Source organism: Cervus canadensis, chromosome 2 (genome assembly GCF_019320065.1).
Source record: "Cervus canadensis isolate Bull #8, Minnesota chromosome 2, ASM1932006v1, whole genome shotgun sequence".
Lineage (NCBI taxonomy): Eukaryota > Metazoa > Chordata > Mammalia > Artiodactyla > Cervidae > Cervus > Cervus canadensis.
In genome coordinates this window covers 86,577,947-86,595,225 of record NC_057387.1, presented here as the reverse complement: position 1 = coordinate 86,595,225, position 17,279 = coordinate 86,577,947, and the positions used below count along the sequence as shown (strand labels likewise).

At 45.7% G+C, this 17,279-nt stretch overlaps 1 protein-coding gene across 2 annotated transcripts in view; it reads right to left on the bottom strand.

Annotated features, from left to right (window-relative positions):
* The window catches only part of DHCR24 (24-dehydrocholesterol reductase), a 37,262-nt gene extending 29,796 nt beyond the window's left edge, over positions 1–7,466 (bottom strand). The window contains exon 1 of one of the 2 annotated variants that reach the window (XM_043461197.1): positions 7,317–7,466. In XM_043461197.1, coding sequence (XP_043317132.1) covers positions 7,317–7,319 — 3 coding nt within the window. In that variant the 5' untranslated portion in view covers positions 7,320–7,466. Of the gene's footprint in view, positions 1–1,482; positions 1,893–7,316 lie in introns of those variants that run through there. The other variant, XM_043461196.1, reaches the window with a different exon arrangement.
* Between the last annotated feature and the right edge of the window lie 9,813 nt (positions 7,467–17,279).

Below are 17,279 nucleotides of genomic sequence, written 5' to 3'. Positions count from 1 at the left end.
CCCTCACAAAGACCTATCAGTATTGCGGTGAGGATGAAAAATACTGAACATCAGTGGCACAGAATGTGGCCCAGCGTAGGGCCACGGCAGTGGGTTGGTCTGGTAATGCCCCTTGTCTTCCTGTCCCGAATGTTGCTGTTTAGTCGCTCAGTCGTGTCCAACTCTGTGACTCCATGGACTGACTGTAGCCTGCCAGGCTCCTCTGTCCACGGGATTCCCCAGGAAAAAAATACTGGAGCAGGTTGCCATTTCCTTCTCCAGGGGACCTTCCTGACCCAGGGATTCTGCATTGTAGGAAGATTCTCTACCACTGAGCCACGGGGGAATCCCTTTGGTTTAGCTGAGGTTCATAAGTGCTCACTGCACTGCTCTGGGCCAGGGCTCATGGGACAGAGTCAGCAGTCTGCCTTCAAGAAGCTCACACTCTGATAGGGGAGATAAGCAGGGAAATTGAGAATCCGAGCACACAGAAAGAACTAGGAAACAGGGTGTATTCGAGACCGAAAGTAGGGAGGGCTCTGGAGCTGTGACCGTGACTAGCACAATTCATGGCAGCCTGAGTAAAGGGCGGAATTCCAGATGCTGCTTGCTCCCACCGGATCCAAGGTCTATCCCTCCCAGCGATGACTCTCCGCATTCGTCTTCACGCTCTTATCGGCAGCACTCAGCCAGCAGCAAACAGAACATGGAGGCTGCAACACCTGTGGTGAGTGTGGCAGCAGGAAACAGAAGCTCTTTGCAACCTGAGGCCAGTAAGAGAGGAACATATGGAGGGGCAGAGGGCGCCAAGAAACTGCCCAGGCCTGATGTTCATGCCTGATGTCCATTCTGGCGATGGCATAGAAGGAGGAGGCTCGGCTGTGAGCTGCAGCAGGCTTACGGGTTCTGTGAGCGCTGACACAGGGGAGGACACTGCCTTCTTAAGAGTGAGCGCCTGGCGCAGGGTCTGCGAGGCTCCACAACCTGGTGTGGTCCTACCTTCTTTAGTCACTTTAGTCCTCTAATCTAAGCACGTTAAAAGCTCCTTGCTACAGAGTAAACTCCAAACTGAACCCCCCGCCCGCAACCTAGCTTCAAACTGACTTTCCGACCTTCCGCCCCTCTCCTCAGACGCTCACACGTTCCCCGGATCATTCCCGCTACTTCCCCGTCACCAGGGCCAGGTGCACTTCCTTGAAGCCCCGCTCCTCCTCTGAAATCATCTGGGCCTGGTGAGAGCTACCTCAATACGATTCTTTACTTCTCTCCAGACAGCCCGCACGTACTCTGCACACAGTAGGCACTCCATAAATGTCGAAGCAATGTTCTATTCAACGCCTTTGCTTACTCCGTTTCCTCTCAGGAAGCACCACCCCCCCCCCCACCCCCATCACACTTCTGTTTAGTTCAAATCTCGCTCAAATGCCACCGCGTCAGGGAAGCCCTTGCGCCCCGCCGCGCACCACTTCGCGCCTGGCTCCCGCCCCACCCGGCGCCGCTCACCTGCTTCTGGATGTCCCGCACGCGCTGTTCGTGCAGCCGTGGCGCGCTGCTGAGCTTGAACACCACCCAGGCGCGCACGTAGTAGTAGATGTCGAAGATGAGCGAGAGAGGTAGCAGGAAGAGGCACACAAACACCCAGCGCTGGTGGATGAGAACGAACTCCAGCCCTTTCACGCGAACCCAGAGCAGGAAGAGCAGCGCGCACACCGCCAGCGACACAGCGGGCTCCATGGTGGAGCCTGGCGGCGCGCCGCACCGGGGAGGGGGTTTGCGGGCTCGCGCCGCTAGTCACCGCCAACGGCTGCTTGCCTGCTAGCACTCGCAGCCGCCCGCCGCCGGCTCCCCGCGAGCCTAAGGACCCCTCACCGGCTAGCGATTGGCTCAGGTCGCAAAGGTTCGGTGGGCCGAGACCCGGGTGGCGACCAATGGCGAGCCGCGCCGGGGATCGGACCAGGAACCCGCTGATTTTATTGGCTGCGGGAGTCTGTCCGCTCCACCCTCTTCTCCTCTCGGACGCGCTGGGAGGGGGTGGTCTGCGGAGCTCTGATCTGCGGGGGTCTGCCGGGCGCGGGCTGCGGGATTCGGACGTCCAGGCCTTGGAAACTGAGGAGTAGCCACAACACCGAGGGGAGCGGTTGCAACCTCCACCCCTCCTTAGGTGGCGCCTCCTCGAGAGGCGCGTTAAGCAGTCACGCGTAGGGTTACCTCCCAGGGTGTCGGATCTGGGCGTCCCACGCTCTGGGATCGATCACCCTGCACTTTGGCCGAGGATGCCCATCAGGGAGGGTGGAAACCTGGCCTTGAAGTCTACATGTCAAGTCAGTCTACCCTCGAGGCCAAGAAGTGCACCTTTTCATTTTTCCAGGCGCTTTCTCTAATTCATTTGAGTTACGCAACAGTCCGGCGCGGCGGGTACTTGTGAACCCATTTTATAGATGAGGAAACATCCTAGAAGCATGAGGCCTGCCTCTGAACTCCGGAGGACTTTCGAAGCGCAGGCTAGGGCTGGCGCCCTTCCCCCTCTCACGCTGGACTGAGCGGAAGGGGAAGACTAGGGGAAAGGACTGAAGGAAGGAACCTGCTCTGTAAACTTCTAGCGCCCTCTCTGCCAAGCAGTGTTGCAGACACTGGGGCAGGGTGGTGAGCATAGCAGATGGTCCTGCCCTCTTGGAGGAGCTAATACAGAGGAGCGCGACTGTTACCGGCCAAAGCTTAAATCCAGTGTCATTTGCATTCCACCACGATCCTGCAGAGAGACAGTTACTTCTGAAATTTTAAGAAGTGTAGATTTTTTCTTTAAATTTCAGAAGCCAAACATGACTCACTAGGCTTTTCACTGGCTCTGCTTACTTCCCCACTTTACTTTTTCACCGTTGCCCTAACAGGCACTTTTTAGTGGTTGCCGGGGACCCCCATCCCTCATTTCAGGCCTTTGTTCAAGCTGACACCTCTGACATGCCCTTTGCCATTCTATTCATAGAGCTAACATTACAGGTCCTTGAAGTCAGCTCAGGGCCACCTCTAAAACTACATGTCCTTCCCCTTTCAGGTGCCCATAAAATAGAGTGCATCTATTCTGTGTCATGGGGCTTCCCTGGTTGGTTCAGTGGTAAAGAATCCACCTGCCAATGCAGGAGACATGGATTTGATCTGTGGGTGGGGAAGATTCTCCCCGAGGAGAAAATGGCAATCCACTCCAGTATTCTTACCTGGGAAATCCTGTGAACTGAGGAGCCTTAGTGAGCTAGTTCATGGGGTTACAAAAGAGTTGGACTCTACCTTAAGAGACTCAACAACAATAACAACATTCTGTGTCACGATTCTTTTATATTATTTCATAACTATCTCTGGGTGTCTCTCACCGTCACAGACTGTACTTCCACTTTCTAGCATAATAGTTGGTGCACAATGGACATGACAGTGTTTGCTGACCAATGAATGAGTGAAGAATGTAAACAGAGGCTTGAACATTCAAAGATCAAAATCAAATAGTGAGGGGGTGTTTGCACTGGGTTTCAAAAATGAATCAGCTAGACCTGTACACTCTTACACAATAGCTACTAGCTACTGGTATGTGACTAGTCCAGACTGAGACATATTTTCAGTGTAAAACACGAACTGGATTTCAAAGGCAGTACAAAAAAGAGAATGCAAAATACCTTATTAATAATTTTGACTTTGAATATTTTCCTTTTTAAGACTGAATAATGTTCCATTTTTTAAGGTACCACAGTTTGCTTCTCTGTTTATCCATCCATGGACACTTGGGTTGCTTCTGTGTTTTAGCTCTTGTGAATAATTTTGCTATAAACATGGGTGTGCAAATATCTTTCTGAAACCTTGCTTTTAATTCTTCTGGCATGTATCCAGAAGTAGAATTGCTGGATCGTATGGTAATTCTGTGTTTAATTTTTCAGCTGCCGTATTGCTCCACAGTTGCTGTACCAATATTTGTTGCTTTCTATTTTGTTTTTTTGACAGTAGTCCTCCTAATGTTTGTGAGGTAGTATCTTGTGGTTTTTATTTGCATTTCCCTATTGATTAATGATGCTGAATATCTTTTTCATGTGCTTTTTGGCTATTCCTGTGTCTTCTTTGGAGAAATATCTATGAAATTCTTTGCCTATTTTGAATGGATTGTTTGTTTTGTTGTTGTTGTTGTTGAGTTTTAGGAGTTCTCTGTGTACTTTAGATATTATCCTTTATCAGATATACCATTTCTCCAGTTCTGTGAGTTATTGGGCCCATTAATTTTTGCCCAAGTCAAGGAAGCTCCCTTTGATAAGGAGTCTGCTCACAAATTGTTGTTAATAAATGTGTATTATTTCCATGGAAACCTAGTTGGAACGCTTAGGAATAGGATGTTCTGGTTAACAACTACTCAGGTTAACCAGGAATTAAGCAATATCCCTTTTAGTTTGGCCATGTAATACTCTTTCTAAAAATGTGAGTCCTCATTTCTTGCTTAATGAATAGACCCTAAACAACACAAATAATTTTACTTATTAAGGAGCTCAGTAAACACCAGAGTTCTAACAAAGAGCATTTTATTATATTTTTACAGAACAACTACTGAGATCATTCTGGTCTTTATAATCAGTCTGAGGACTGGCAATGCAGAGAAATGTTAATCTGAGTTTTTAATAAATGGGGACATTCAGACATAGAGAGCTTGAGAGACTTGCCTGATCAGTGTCTTAGTCTAGTGAATAGAGAAGTCTAGATATGGCTCCCATCTTCTGGATCTTTCCATCACTTGAATCTGCTGCCTTGATTATTATGTGAAACATCATTTCTTGTGCTTAGGATCTAGATATACAAAGTGGAAGCTTTAGAATAGAGTTTCTTGAAGTGTGTTCTGAGACAATCCACATCAGATTACTGGCTAAAATGCAGATTCCTGGATCCCACCACATCCCACTGAATCAAAATCGCCCCAGGTGAGGCCCAAAAATCAGCTTTTTAAAAAAGTCTCCAAGTTATACTTACACGTGCTAACATTTAGGAGATTGGATTAAATATGTATTGACTCTGAAATGTCTCCAAGAATATTATCTTTGTTTTTAAATGAAGCCCTAGTGAGGTTCTTTTTCCTTGCAAAGTGCAGCTTTTGCCTGAAAGTCCAGTTTATCTTTTGCCTGAAAACTATAATAAGAAATAAGATAACTGTAGTCTAGCTTCTAGATTATCAAGACTTTGCTTGTTTTATCACCTTGAGTGTCTTAAGAACAGTAAGCAATTTTTGAAGTCTCCAGGACAAGACTTTAACTCCATTCTAGGGGAGTTGGCTTTCTTATGCTAGTGGTCAGTCATTCATTCTTTTGTTTACTCAGTCTGTCACTGGTGATGCTAACTCAAACACCAGCAACAAGGGTGTTTATTCTCTCATGTAACCAGAAGTCCTAGTGTAGATTGATCCAGAGTTGGTTAAGTCATTGGCTCACTGACAGCTTGAAAGACCTTATTCTTCCTATTCTGCTTATTCTGTCTTTCCTAGGTTAGTTTCCCTGATAATGGCTAGAGTGGTCATGGTTCCAGGAGATCCATCAGATATAGCAACATCCTGGGGGGAAAAGGGGAAGCATTCTTAGATGGACATTAACCATATATTCAATAATTGTTGACATGCAGTAATTGTGCAATATACCGTAGTGAACTAGATACAGTTGTGAAGGATCTGGCAATTGTGAATCAGTGTGTTAAGTACTATGACAAGGAATCATAGGGTTCTATGGAAGCCGATGAAGAGTTGTATTTTATACATATGTGTGTATATACAGTTGACCCTTGAACAACATGGGTTTGAACTGCGTGAGTCCACTTATATGTGGATTTCTTTCACTAAATATATACTACAGTACTATCTGATTCCCAGTGAGTTGAATCTTGCATTTCCCTCAAATGGCTCATCATCAAGAGACAACTAAAGTTCCTATATTCATAAACATCTTCCTAGATATACCTCTGGGCCCATATACATATACATACATACATAATTCCCTAAAGGTCAACTCAATGTAAGCTTTACAATTTGCTTTCTAAAAAATGAACCATAAGCTATAGACATTTTAAATGGTTTCCTTATATTCCAAAGTATGTGTGTGTGTGTGTGTGGCTTAACAAGGGACTTCATGAGCTCTGAAGCATCTTACTCAAAATATGGTTGTTGGACTGACAGCATAGAAATCACCTGGGAGATTGGTAGAAATGCAGAACCTTAGACTCCACCCCGGACTGACAGAATCAGAATCTTCATTTTAACAAGATCTTGTCTGGGGGAAAAGGGGACAGTTTGTCTGACAAACCTGAAAAGTGAACAGATGACACCCAGGCAACAATTTGGGGTGAGACTGGTCAAGATGGAGGAGATAGCCTCTTGGAAGGAAGGCCTTGGGCCTGGGAGGACCCATAGGAAGAAGTCCTGTGTGGCTGGAGCTTAAGGAAAGAAGACTGGAGGAGGCAGGCAGGAGCCAGGCCATGGTACTGATTCTGCACTTCACTTGGGGGCCAGAAAAACCATTAAAAATTTCAGAGTAATATACTCAGAATTTTATTTTAACAAGTAACCTATAAACAACAATATTTCCAGGTTTCGTTGCATCTAAGTTTTCTCTTTTTTGGCTGTGCCACACAGCTTGCAGACTCTTAGCTCCCTGACCAAGATTGAATCCATGAGTGAACCTCATGAGTGGTCCAATTACACAGAACACTTAAAAAGGAGAGAAATTTTTCTGGCAGAACAAGAAGAAGAGAAAAAGGAGAGGAATTGAGCACCTATTGTATCAGGTCAGGCATGACATCCATCATCTTAATATAACCTTCAAAACAATACTGAAAATTAGGCATTGATGTGCCCTTGATGTGTCAGTGTTTGGAGAGGTAAGGGAGCTGGACAAGGAAAATAAGGTGCTGGGCAATTGACCTTCTAAGAAAACTATCATGAACCAGGCACACACAACTGGTGTGGGTCCTGGCTTTGTTCAATTTCAACAAAGGCCACAAGCATATAGTTCAACAGACCAAAGCACAGTAAAAGTTTTTAACAAAATAAGCAGTTTTCTGCCTCTCCCTTCCCATATCCAGCCCTGCTTTCTTCTCTTGCAACTGGACTGTGAGTTCCTGGGGACAACAGGCTGTTTCCTAGTTGCCCAGTGCCACAGAGCCAGTGTCTCCAAGTCAGCTGTTCCCCAGCTTGACTCTTGAATCAAATCATTTCCATTTCTCCCAACAAAATCAGAACGTCTCTTTAAAACTTATCAGCAAATTAAGTATCACTACAAAACTAACATCTATGAATCTTCATTTAGTCAGTGCTCAGATCTCCAGTCACTCACCATTGGAAAACACCTCTAAAGGCAGATGGAAGTGTTAGTTGCTCAGCTGTGCCTGACTGTTGGTGACCTCATGGACTGTAGCTTGTCAGGCTCCTCTGTCCATGGAATTCTCCAGGCAAGAATACTGGGGTGGGTAGCCATTCCCTTCTCCAGAGGATCTTCGCAACCCAGGGATCAAACTCAGGTCTCCCACATTGTGGGCAGATTCTTCACTGTCTGAGCCACCAGGGAAGCCTGGAGTAGAGGTTAGCAGTACCAGCTTCATTTCCGTAGTTCTGCCTCCTCCATATATTAACCGTGGGCCAGTTACTTGACCACTCTAATTAAGTCCTGCCATGTGGTAAATTCCCAGTGAATATTATCTTATCATCTTCCAGAAGATAGGGGCAAATCTCTTTGACTATGTTCTAGGCCTATGGCTTCATTCCTTGGAAGAGATAAATGGTCCCAAAGTCACAGTCACTGACTTAATGTATAAAATGAAACCACTGCTTTAATAAGCTTGGTGGTGTAACATTCTTTGGGCAATAGGTGAAAGCACAGGCAACAGCGAGATGGGGGTGAGAGTGATTGCAGAGGGAGCAGGACAGCTTACACACAACAGAAAAACAGTCTGGGTGGTTTAATGAGGGACAAATGGTCCTTTGCTAAGCAGCCTTCCTGAGGGCATGGTTGTGGGCTTGACAGCTCTTTACAGTAATAGATTGCTTAATAATCACTTGAAGCATCAATACAAGGTCAAATATGTTCTGAGTAAGCTGTTCAGCCAGGCAAGGAGGCGTGTAATGCCTTTTTAAAATTCCCCTGAGCTTAACTTTGGATGGCACCTCTTAGAGAAACTCAGTCTAAGCTCTCATATGCACAGGAGCAGTATGTCCTGGATTTTAGAAGTACACGGACCAAAAAGATGTTTTTAAAAACTGAAGACCACGACCAGGGCTGCCAACTTGTTATTTTGTGGTGTTGGAGAAGACTCCTGAGAGTCCCTCAGACAGCATGGAGATCAAACCAGTCAGTCCTAAAGGAAATCAGTCCTGAATATTCATTGGAAGGACTGATGCCGAAGCTCCAGTACTTTGGCCACCTGTTGTGAAGAACTGACTCATTGGAAAAGACCCTGCTGCTGGGAAAGATTGAAGGCAGGAGGAGCAGGGAACAACAGAGGAGGAGATGGTGGGTTGGATGACATCACTGACTCGATAGACATGAGTTTGAGCAGGCTCTGGGAGTTGGTGATAGACAGGGAAGCCTGGCATGCTGCAGTCCATAGGGTCGCAAAGAGTCAGACAGGTCTGAGTGACCGAACTGAACTAAACTGAAAGAGACCCAGAAACAAACTAATGAGAGAACCACCATCTGTTGTTATTTTTTCACGAAAGGAGGGAAATTATAATGTCAGAGAAAGTAGGAAAATCAGTCTCAGACTAAGGGACCATCCTTCAAATTGAGCACATTTGGTATTGCAAAACTCTTGCTTGCTGCATTTCATGATTTTTCTGACTTTCCTACACCTTCTGGGAGCATTGTTATGGAACAACCAGGTGGACCTGGAATTTCGAAACTACTGCTTTCTGGAGCAGAAATTCGCCAAGTGTGGGCCCAGGCCAGCAGTAACACCACCACTTGGGAACTGGTTACAGGTGAAAAAATGCTGGAGGTAGGCCCAGCAGGCTGTGCTTTCACAAGCCCTCCTCCATGTGATATTGACACTCAGGTTTGAGAACCACAGTTGCAAAGTGTTGCAGAGTCCAAACTCACTCTGCTCACTGCAGTATTTATGATATACAATAGTATACATGTTTTTCTTAGTCCTAGGCTCATGGCTATATTTTGCCCATTTATTTAATATAGGCCCCAAATGTCTCTGCTTCGGGATAGATGGAGTACTTCCTATTTCTATAAGTTTGATAACACAAAACACGTAGGCAAAAACCAACAAAAATGACACAGATTCCAAAATCAGTTCCCAGCTCAGTTGTAAGGGTAAATAAACTTACCCTATAAAACAAATAAACTAATTTCAATCAGGCTGCCTACCTCCACAAGAACCAGTTCCCCAGTGAACTGGTTAGATCAGGTACAATCAACAATTCACCTCTACAACAGGGTATCCCAATCTAATTGGCTTGTTCCATAAAGGAAAAACCCAAATTGAGGGGGAATGTCTTCCTGGTGTTCATACCTGAGTGATTTACCCTACATTATCAAGTCTATTAACTCATAACACAAAAGAGCACAGAAAACCACAAACAAAGGAATCGACCACTGAATTGGGTGGACTTACCCTAAGAAATCGAGTCCGTTGACTCATAGACATTTGTTGGTTCCTTGCTTCAACTGCCAAGTGCTGGGGCAGCTGGTACTGCTACAAGGAATCTTGAGGGAAAGATCCTCAGGACAAATGGTCCTGGCAGCTGCTAGACGTTGTTCCAGTGTTTCTTGACTAGGGAATGCTCTGACCAAGACTCCTGGCTGGTGTTGAGGCAGTCTAAGTGTGAGTTGGAAAAGAATTCCCAGACACAGAATATTGCAGAAAGGAGTGAGTTTATTAAGAACAAAGAGCAGAGATGACATGGGCACTGTGAATGCAGTGGGCCAACAACTCCTGACAGGCCAGGGAGAGCTGACAGTTTTTGTGGGTTGGTAGACAATTTTTATAGCCTCAGGACAAAGGAAATTCCTGTTGGAAGGTTGGCATTAGTTAATTGGTTAGGGCATTTTAGGCTGACTACCTGGGTGGGCAGGTTTGCCTGATTTGGGGTCAGGAAGCCTGCTTGTGAAGATCACAGGTGCTTTTGGCAATGGTTACAAAGGAGCTCAGTCAGCTTTGGAGGTGACCTTTGTTCTGGGCTCTGCTTCTGTGGCTTTAGTACAAGGGCTCACATCTGTGGTCTTAAGGCAGGATTCAACATTCACCCCTCTTTTTATGTATAGGCCAAATCTTTGGCCCCTCAATACCCTTCTCTAGTCTAACTATCTGCCTATGCTTGTCTTGGGTCATGGGGACCCAGATCATTAGGGAAAGGGGTGAAGACCACTCTGACTTCTTCCTGCTGGACAGGAGCATCATGGGGTCCTGGGTCCTAATACCTGCTCTCTGTCAGGGTGCATTTGTGGGGGGAGATGAGAGTTCATGGGATGACAAAGCAGCTTTTTCCAGCAGAGTCCGTGTATCAGTCAGCTGATGTCGTTGTAACAGCATCTGGAATTGAGTCCTGTGAATCTGTTGGGAGGTGAACTTAAATAATGTGTTAATGATGCAGGGACCAAGCAATAAAGCAAAGACTATTAGTATTAATAGTCCCAACAAGGGCAACATCTATGTTTATATCTGGATCCCCATAGAAGAGAGAAGACTTGAGAGCCACCTGGGGCCCTGACCTACCCTCTGTTTTAAATCCTCTATTAATCTGATATTTGTCTTTAGAATTGGAAGGTCTTCTTCTACTTGGTTGGAGGTATTAATATATTACTAGAAGCAGCATATCTAATTTAGTTGGGCACAGACACTCCTGGCCTTGTCTGCTATCACGTCAAGAGCCCTTCTATTCTGTAAAACCACCGCAGCTAGAGAGCCTAGAGCTGACTGTTGTTCCTCAATGACAGCTAACTGTAGCCTTCCAAGATTTCTGGGCCATGTTCGTGAGATTGAGGATGTTCCTCTCTAAGAGGGCTATGCCTGCAAACCAAAAAAAAAAAAAAAGAAATCCTCTAAAGACACTATGGATTATTTCAGGCCATTCAAGAATGGATCTGTCATGAGCATGTCCTCCCCAATCAGTGGCTCATCTCTGTCTCTCCTGGATGGGTCTTAGGGCTTCCTCGAGGAATGACCCAAGATTGGGAATGTTTCCTGAGGAGGGAAAGTCTTTTGCAGACATAATGAATGCCTCTGGAACCACAGCAAAAATTGGGCAGGTGCTCCTTCAGTGTGTGGGAAGATCTAGATATACCCCGTTACCACATAGGAATGAAAATCTGGTGCCCCTTAAAGATACCACCATGTGGGTCCCCAGAGACAGGCCTTGACTTGTTGGGGATCTTTCTCTGGAAATATGCTGGGATCTCAAGGCCTGGGACTCTAATGGGAAGGCCAAACTCTAAGGAAATAATTATCTATACACAAAGGGGAGAATGTGGATTCTGATTGATTATGAATGCAATGGGGAGGTTGGCATAATATACCTCTGAAGCTCAACTGTATTATGTTATATCTTGGAGGAGAACATGGTTGGGAAGATAGGCTAAGTCAGTGTCTGGTGGTCATACCTATGCCTACATATTTAATTCTCAGGGCCGAGCTGTTTATGGAGATGTGGTCCTCATTAATATAGTTCTTGGTTGCATTTTTCCTCAAGTTTCCCCAATATAGAGTGAAATTACCTTTATGCATACTGTATTTATTATCCTCTGACCAGGGAACCCATTCTAGACTAGTCTGATTAAAGTTGAGAGTATATTCGCAAAGAGAATCATTTAACCAGACCAATATGGGTCTCCATCCATCTGGGTTTTGAAAACATAGTTGTGCCTTTCCTGAGTTTGGAGGCAGTGCCTATGTGGGCAGCTAAACCTGTGGCAAACGAGTGAGGTCAAACTTGCCTTTGACCTCCATATAAAAGATAATCCATCCGATGATATTGGCCTGATAGATTATGTAACTGTTTGATGGAGATAGAGAGGGCCAATAAGTAGAGTACCTTTAGGTCTTGCACTGCCTTGGGGAAAATCCAGCAGTCAGTTGTGTTACTTAACTTTGCAACCTGATTTAAAGTGGGTGTCAGTGGATGGTGAAGATATGGAGAAGTGAAAGGAAGAAAGCAGAGTCCAGTAACTATAGCAGTGTCATATTAAGAGAACGGGAGGCAGCATCCATCTTGTGACAATACGTAGAATGGAAGGTGGGCAAGCAAAAAAAAGGCTCAGGACATGTAGTAGCAGGCCTATTAAATTGAAGATCTGTAGAATCCAGGTTTAACAAGCAATGAACATGGTCTGGTCAATAGTACTGGAAGTCCCCTTGGAGGGTTTTGTCCAATGTTAGTTGTCATATGTATTATCTCTGACAGTGTGGGGGCTGTAGGTGTAACTGAGGCTCCTGGGAATTTATGTCTGTCCGCAGTGCCCAATAGACATCAAATTCAAAAGGGGTAATTGAAAACTGGTGTATAGGGGTTAATGGAAAGAACAGATTTAGTAGCCATCTTGAAGCGTACATTAGTATTCAAAGGAAGTGAAGTTATTGTTATTGGAGTCAGACCCATGCCACTTTTGAAATGCCTTAGATATCTTAACGAGCCCCTGGAATACCAGGGGACTGTATCACAAGGAAGGGCAACAAGTACCCACAGAAGTGAAATTGTCCAACAAATGACAAGGAACATAATAAAGTTGAAAATCAGTTTTTCAAGATCAAGAATGTAAGATAAAAGATAATAAAAAAGATCATCACCTGATGATGATGATGATGATCTTTTAAAAAAGATCAGGTGATGATCTTTTTTTAAAATTAATTTCTTTTATTTTTGGCGTGCTGGAACTTCCTTGCCACATGGGCTTCTAGTCACAGTGAGCAGGGGCTACTGTTTGCCGTGGTACGTGGCCCTCTCATTGCAGTGACTTCTCTTGTTTCAGAACACAGGCTCTAGGGCACACGGGCTTCAGCAGTTGTGGCACGTGGGCTCAGCAGTTGCGACTCCCAAGCTCTAGAGCGTGGACTCAGCAGTAGTGGCACATGGGCTTCGTTGCCACGCCATATGTGGGATCTTCCTGGACCAGGGATCGAACCAGTGTCTCCTGCATTGGCAGGCAGATACTTTAACACCAAGACACCAGGGAAGCCCCACCTGATTGTTTTTTGAAAAGGAGGTTGAGGACTTCCAGAGCCTCACAGCTATATGCTAGGTCCAGCAGCTTTTCTGCTCCCAGGTGTTTGGTTCCTCAGGGGAGGAGCTGTTTTCAGTCTGGATGTGTGAATCCAGCGGGGTGAAGCCTTGGACCTTTGCTGCTGTGGAGGTGCTCAGCAGGACTGGGTGTGGCCCCCTCCAGGTCGCACTTAGCGGTTTTTGATCCTGTGGAAGAGTTTTAACATATACTCAATTACCAGGCAGTAAGTTTTCAGATGTGTCTGTGAAATTAGAGTCTGGTTTGGGTCTTGATATTCCCATACATTTTTGAGAGTTAATCCTAATACTAGGAGATATTGAGCCAGATAGTGAGTTTCTGGATTGACTAGGAGATCTGTGCTCAGAAATGGCCTTCCATATAAAATTTCATATGGGCTCAGATGAGCTTCCCAGATGGTACTAGTATAAAGAACCCAAAGTTTGATCTCTGGGTTGGGAAGATCCCCTGAAGAAGGGCATGGCAACCCACTCCAGTATTCTTGCCTGGAGAATCCCATGGACAGAGGAGCCTGGGGGGCTACAGTCCATGGGGTCACACAGAATCGGCTATGACTGAAGTGACTTAGCACACATGCATGCATGGGCTTAAATGGATCTTAGATGTGGGGGTTATTCGGGTCCTCAAGAGGGTGATGGGAAGAAGAGCAACCCATCGAGTTTGATGAGTTTCCACAGCCAGCTTAGTTAAATACCTTTAGAGAGTCTGATTAGCTCTTTCCATCTTCCCAGGTGCTAGGCCGAATGGAGGGAGTATTTAATTTGTAAAACTTCACTTGTGCCCTGAGTTAAACTGGAAATAAAAGCAGGCCCATTGTCAGATTGTGGAGACTGTGGAAGTCCAAATCTAGGTTTAACGTGTTCCACTAAGGCCACAGTGACTTCTGATCCTCTGTCTTAGCTGGAAATGCCTCTATCCATCCTGTGAATGTTTCTACCATGACTAAGAGATATTTGTAACCCTTGCAAGTGGGCATGTGAGTGAAGTCTATTTGCCAGTCTTCCCCTAGTTGATTCCACCACCTCTGGACTGATTGAAGTAATGCGGGAGGCCTTACAGCTCCCCCACCTCCCCGGCCACCGCACCCTATGTTAACCTGGTGACAAACTGGGCAAGCCTGTGATACAGATTGGAAGGTCGAGAGGATTCCTTTTCCAGAGAAGACAGTAGCAGTTAATTTAAAGAGAGATTAGGCCTCTAGATGGGTGGCCTGGTGGATGTTTAAAATCTTCCACTGAGATGCTTCTGGTAGGAGGAGCTTATCATCTGGGCATTTTAACCATCCTTCGGGGGTTAAGGGGAATCCCTGTTTTTTCCCTTCCTCCAGTTCTAGATTAGAGCATTGGGGTGGGGTGACACTTAGATTTGGAATCAAGGGAGCTTGTAAGGTTCTTTGAGCGGTCTTCCTAGCTTCCCTGTCTGCGTTTGCCTTGCTGTTGCCCTTGGTTACTTCTGAGGAGTCCAGTTTATGTGCCTTGCAGTGAAGGATGGCTACTTCTTTAAGGAGTTTGATTGCCTCTAGCAAGTTTAACCCTTCTAGCCCCTGTTTAATTGAGGTATTATGTGTTGTCAGGAGTCCCCTTTCCTTCCAGATGGCAGCATGATCATGGACTACATGGAAGGCATAGGCTGAGTCTGTGTAAAAATATTGAGTCGGAGCCCCTTCCCCAGCTCTAAGGTTCTGGTTATGGCAAAGAGTTCTGCTTTTAGGGCAGAAGTAGTGGCCGCATAAAGTGTGCCAGACTCTATTAATTTTTCTCTACTGACTATGGCATAGACTGAGATTCTGTATCCCTCTTTCATGAAACTACTGCCATCTGTGAACCATTCTGCATCCGGATTGGGCAAAGGCCTATTTCAAAGATGTGTTTTCACAGTGTAATTTTGTTCTAATGTTCTAGGCAAGGGTGTAATAGTGGAGCCCCGGTATATGCGTTAGGCAGAAAAGTCGCAGGGTTTAATGTGGTGGCAGGGTCTAATTGAGATCCAGAGCCTTCCACAAAGAAAGCTTGGTATTTCTAAATTCTGCTGTCTGAAACCCAGTGGTATGCTTTGGAATTCAGAACATCTAGAAGCTAATGAGGAGAAGGCAATGGCAACCCACTCCAGTACTCTTGCCTGGAAAATCCTATGGATGGAGGAGCCTGGTAGGCTGCAGTCCATGGGGTCACTAGGAGTCAGACACGACTGAGCGACTTCACTTTCACTTTTCACTTTCATGCATTGGAGAAGGAAATGGCAACCCACTCCAGTGTCTTGCCTGGAGAATCCCAGCAGCAGCGGAGCCTGGTGGGCTGCTGTCTATGGGGTCGCACAGAGTCGGACACGACTGAAATGACTTAGCAGCAGCAGCAGCAGAACCTGATGAGGAGTAGACTGTAAGGGGCTGTCCCAAAGTGAGTTTGGAAGCTTCCTCTGTTAACAGTGTGGCAGCGATTAGGGCTGCCATCCCAGGGAGGCCATTCCTGGGATGTTATATCTGAACTTTTAGATAAATGTGACACGGGATACTGGGATGGTCCCAGATATTGGGCTATTTCTTTCCTTTCATGGCTGAAGAGGGAAAAGGGCTTGGCTAAATCTGGCAGGCCTAAAGCTGGGGCAGTGACAAGGGCTTCTTTCCTTTGTCTAAAAGCTGTTTCCATTTCAGCAGTCCACTCTAGAGGGAGGTCTTCTGGTCCCTTAAGGGCCTCATAGGGTAGGTTTGCTAACAGGCCATAGGTTGGGATCCAAATTCTGCAAAAGCTGGTCGTTGCCAGAAAAGTTATGAATTGCTGTTTAGTATAATTGCTGTTTAGTGGCTGGGAGGGCCATGTCTAGGATTAGAGACTTCTGGTGTGGGGCAATACTTGTTTTTCCTGGGATTCATATTAACTTCAGCAAAGTGACCCATTGGAAGGAAATCTGACCCTTTGCTGGGGGTACTTGATATCCTCATTCTTTTAAGTGTTTGAGACTAAAATGGTGTTGTTATCTGAGGTTTGTTTATCTGGGCTACAGGTAAGGAGATCATCCAGCTGTTGGAGCCGGCAGCTTTTGCCTTCCAATTGTAAAGAGGAGAGGTCCTTTGCTAGTTGCTGGCCAAATAAGTGAGGACTGTCTGAACACCTGGGGCAACACTGTCCATGTGACTTGTTGAGAGTCTGTTTAGTGTCTTGGTCATTCCATTCAAAGGCAAATAGGAATTGAGATCAGGATGAACTGGGATACAGAAAAAAAGCATCTTTTTTTCTAGGACTGAATACTTTTTTCTAGGACTGTATACCATTGAGTTCCCAGTGGAATTTGACTCAGGAGTCCCTAAGGGTTTGAAACTGTAGGGTGAATGGGGATCACAGCCTCGTTGATTGCCCTCAGATCTTGGACTAAACGGTATGTGTCATCAGACTTTCCAACTGCCAGCACCGGGGTATTGCATGGGGAATTGCAAGGAGATAAAATGCTGTTTTTGAGAAATTTAGAAATTAATAGCTGTAGCCTCTTTAAAGCTTCTTTCTTAAGAGGGTATTGTGGGACCCTGGGAAAGGTACTGGGGAGGCATTGGTAGACCTGCCAGGAGTAGAGGCATCCCATACTTTGGAGGTACCTGATGGTAATATGGGGTGGAATACTGTCTGGAATGGATTCAGTGTTTAGAGCCATAGTTATTGGAATGAAAGATAGGGTGGCTTTGAGTCTCGTTAGAAGGTCTCTGCCTAACAAAGGAGTGAGACAAGCCGGAAGAACTAAAAAGGAATGTGAGAACAGGATATTTTCAAGGTAACATGGCAGTGGGGGTGTAAAACAGCCAAGGCTAAGTTGTCCATTTAATCCTGTTAGGAGGATCGGGGAATAGAGAGTGGGACCAAGGAAGAAAGTTAGAACTGAATAAATAGCTTCTGTGTCGATTAGGAAAGTTATAGAGGCCCCTGTCACATCCAGGGTTACCCAGGGCTCCTCTGGTCTTGTGGGGACCTTTGGGGCCTGAACATTGAGCCCCAGGCATCGTCAATCATCTACCTCCAAAAGGTCAAGACCCAGGAGACTGTCTGGCTCCTTTCCTGGAATCAATGATCACTG